Source organism: Helianthus annuus, chromosome 2 (assembly GCF_002127325.2).
Source record: "Helianthus annuus cultivar XRQ/B chromosome 2, HanXRQr2.0-SUNRISE, whole genome shotgun sequence".
Classification (NCBI taxonomy): domain Eukaryota; kingdom Viridiplantae; phylum Streptophyta; class Magnoliopsida; order Asterales; family Asteraceae; genus Helianthus; species Helianthus annuus.
The window spans coordinates 61,352,829-61,354,827 of NC_035434.2; the positions used below are offsets into that span (position 1 = coordinate 61,352,829).

Sequence of the window (1,999 nt, forward strand, 5' to 3'; positions counted from 1 at the left end):
TTATAATACTTAGTGATCAGTATATATGTATCCTTGTTTTCATGAGTTGTTTTGGTTGATTTTTGAAAATCAAAAGCGATGATGTTGCTTAGTTGGATTTTGTTTTTTTAGTGAAATATGACATATGTTTTGACCCATTATAAGGTTTTAACAAACAAAACCTATTTACTGCTGCTGTTGCCATGATATATGTTTTTTTAGTCAAATGTGACATATATTATTCCATGATATATATATATGTTTATTATTAATATCTTCCGTTGAAGTTAGATGACAGTCATCCAAACTATTTACTGTTGTTCCGTTGAAGTTATATATCCTTGTTGCTGCTGTTGCCATTTCTTATGTTTAAATTATATTAACTGATGTTTATCGGCATTCAGTAAATGGATGAAATCGGCCAAAAAGTCGTTGGTTGTGAAACATTATCTAACAAGAATAAATCGAGATTATTGTGGGATGATTTTATGTTCAAGCAGTTTGTCGATGCATGCTTGCTTGAATATAGAAGAGGGAATAGACCTGGTACAAGCTTTAGTAAGGTCGGGTGGGCGAATATAATAAACACTATGTATGAGAAAACAGGCAAAACCTTTGAAAGAAAGCAAATAACAAACAAATGGGACAGCATGAAAAAAGAATGGAAGCTTTATGATCGCTTGATGAGGCTTGAAACTGGGATTGGTGGGACGAGAAGCTTCATCGAAGCATCGCCCGAGTGGTGGGATGAGAAGATAAAGGTATGTTCTACTTTTACCATCTAATAAACTTATAATCAAAGACTTAATGTTAGACGTATTTGTGTTTTATTGTAGGTTGATCCCAACTATGCCAAATTTAGGGGTGCAAATTTGGAGATCTTTGAGAAAGATTATGCTACTTTGTTTCGGGATTCGGTTGCCGTAGGAGACAATGCTATGACTCCGATACAATTTCAAAATGATGTTCAAACTGAAAATATAGAGGGCAAAGGAGATAGTGATGAAAAAAGTTTAGGTGATGATGAGCCTTTGTTTCCTCCTTTCGTCGAAAGTAGTTCGAATAAAAGGAAGAAATCTAAGGATGTTGCTCACAAACGGTCAACCAAGAGCAAAACTTCATCTTTCGAAGAAAAGCTAGATGTTGTATTAGATGCCTTATCAACAAAAAGCACCCAAACTTTTCCACCAAATAATGCCTCCCCAACAATTGCCGTTGCATGAACATTGTCATCACTTTTCCCGGATTCGAAGAAGATTCTCAAGATTATACACGTGCATTGCGTGTTTTAATCAAAAATCCAAATCGTGAAGCGTTTATGTATCCAACAACTCATCAAGCAAAGATGAGCCTCCTTAAGTCTCTCATGTAAGAATGATTAGTCGTTTTACATTATGTGTTATTGTTTGACACTATGTGTTATCGTTTGACATTATGTGCTATTTCTAACTTTAATATTATGTGTTATCGTTTGACATTATGTGCTATTTCTAACTTTAATATAATGTATTATTTTTTACATCTTTGTATTAATAGGATGGATAGTGATGACTCTGATTCGTATGAGAGTGATGAAGAAAATTTGGTGAACGAGGATATAGAATTCAAAAGGTTATGTGGAATAGCTGTGCAAGGAATAATAATAGCTCGTGGCTTGCATAATAGAAGAAGGCCATGCCACACGTCGAATCGTACAGGCCACATGTATATTAATGAAATATTAACTAGTCATCCTAGACGGTAGTGCTATGAAATATACCGGAATTTCAACGTGGACAGAGTAGTGCTATGCGTGCTCCTCGCGGACCAAAAGAGACATTTAACTATCACCACTCGTCATTGCGGAATATCATTGAACGAACCTTTGGAGTATGGAAAGCTAGGTGGGCATTATTGAGAGATATGCATGTTAATTACACATACGAGCACCAAGTGAGTATTGTGATAGCATCGATGGCGATCCATAACTTTGTCAAAAAGTGTGGTATGTTTGATGAAGCATTTAACACAGCCCAACAAG

At 35.5% G+C, this 1,999-nt stretch overlaps 1 protein-coding gene across 1 annotated transcript; it reads left to right on the forward strand.

Annotated features, from left to right (window-relative positions):
* Window positions 1–373: 373 nt before the first annotated feature.
* Window positions 374–1,412, forward strand: LOC110918650 (L10-interacting MYB domain-containing protein-like). The gene is made up of 2 exons (XM_022162932.2): window positions 374–740; window positions 816–1,412. The coding sequence occupies exons 1-2, from the start codon at window positions 387–389 to the stop codon at window positions 1,200–1,202; spliced, it is 741 nt and encodes a 246-aa protein (XP_022018624.1). The 5' UTR covers window positions 374–386; the 3' UTR covers window positions 1,203–1,412.
* Window positions 1,413–1,999: the final 587 nt, after the last annotated feature.

What these genes read in the sequence shown, in the direction of transcription:
- LOC110918650 (XM_022162932.2), top strand. Translation starts at nt 387, where the DNA reads ATGGATGAAATCGGCCAAAAAGTCGTTGGTTGTGAAACATTATCTAAC. An exon ending in GGTGGGATGAGAAGATAAAG is followed by an intron (nt 741 to 815) that starts GTATGTTCTACT and finishes GTTTTATTGTAG; the next exon opens with GTTGATCCCAACTATGCCAA.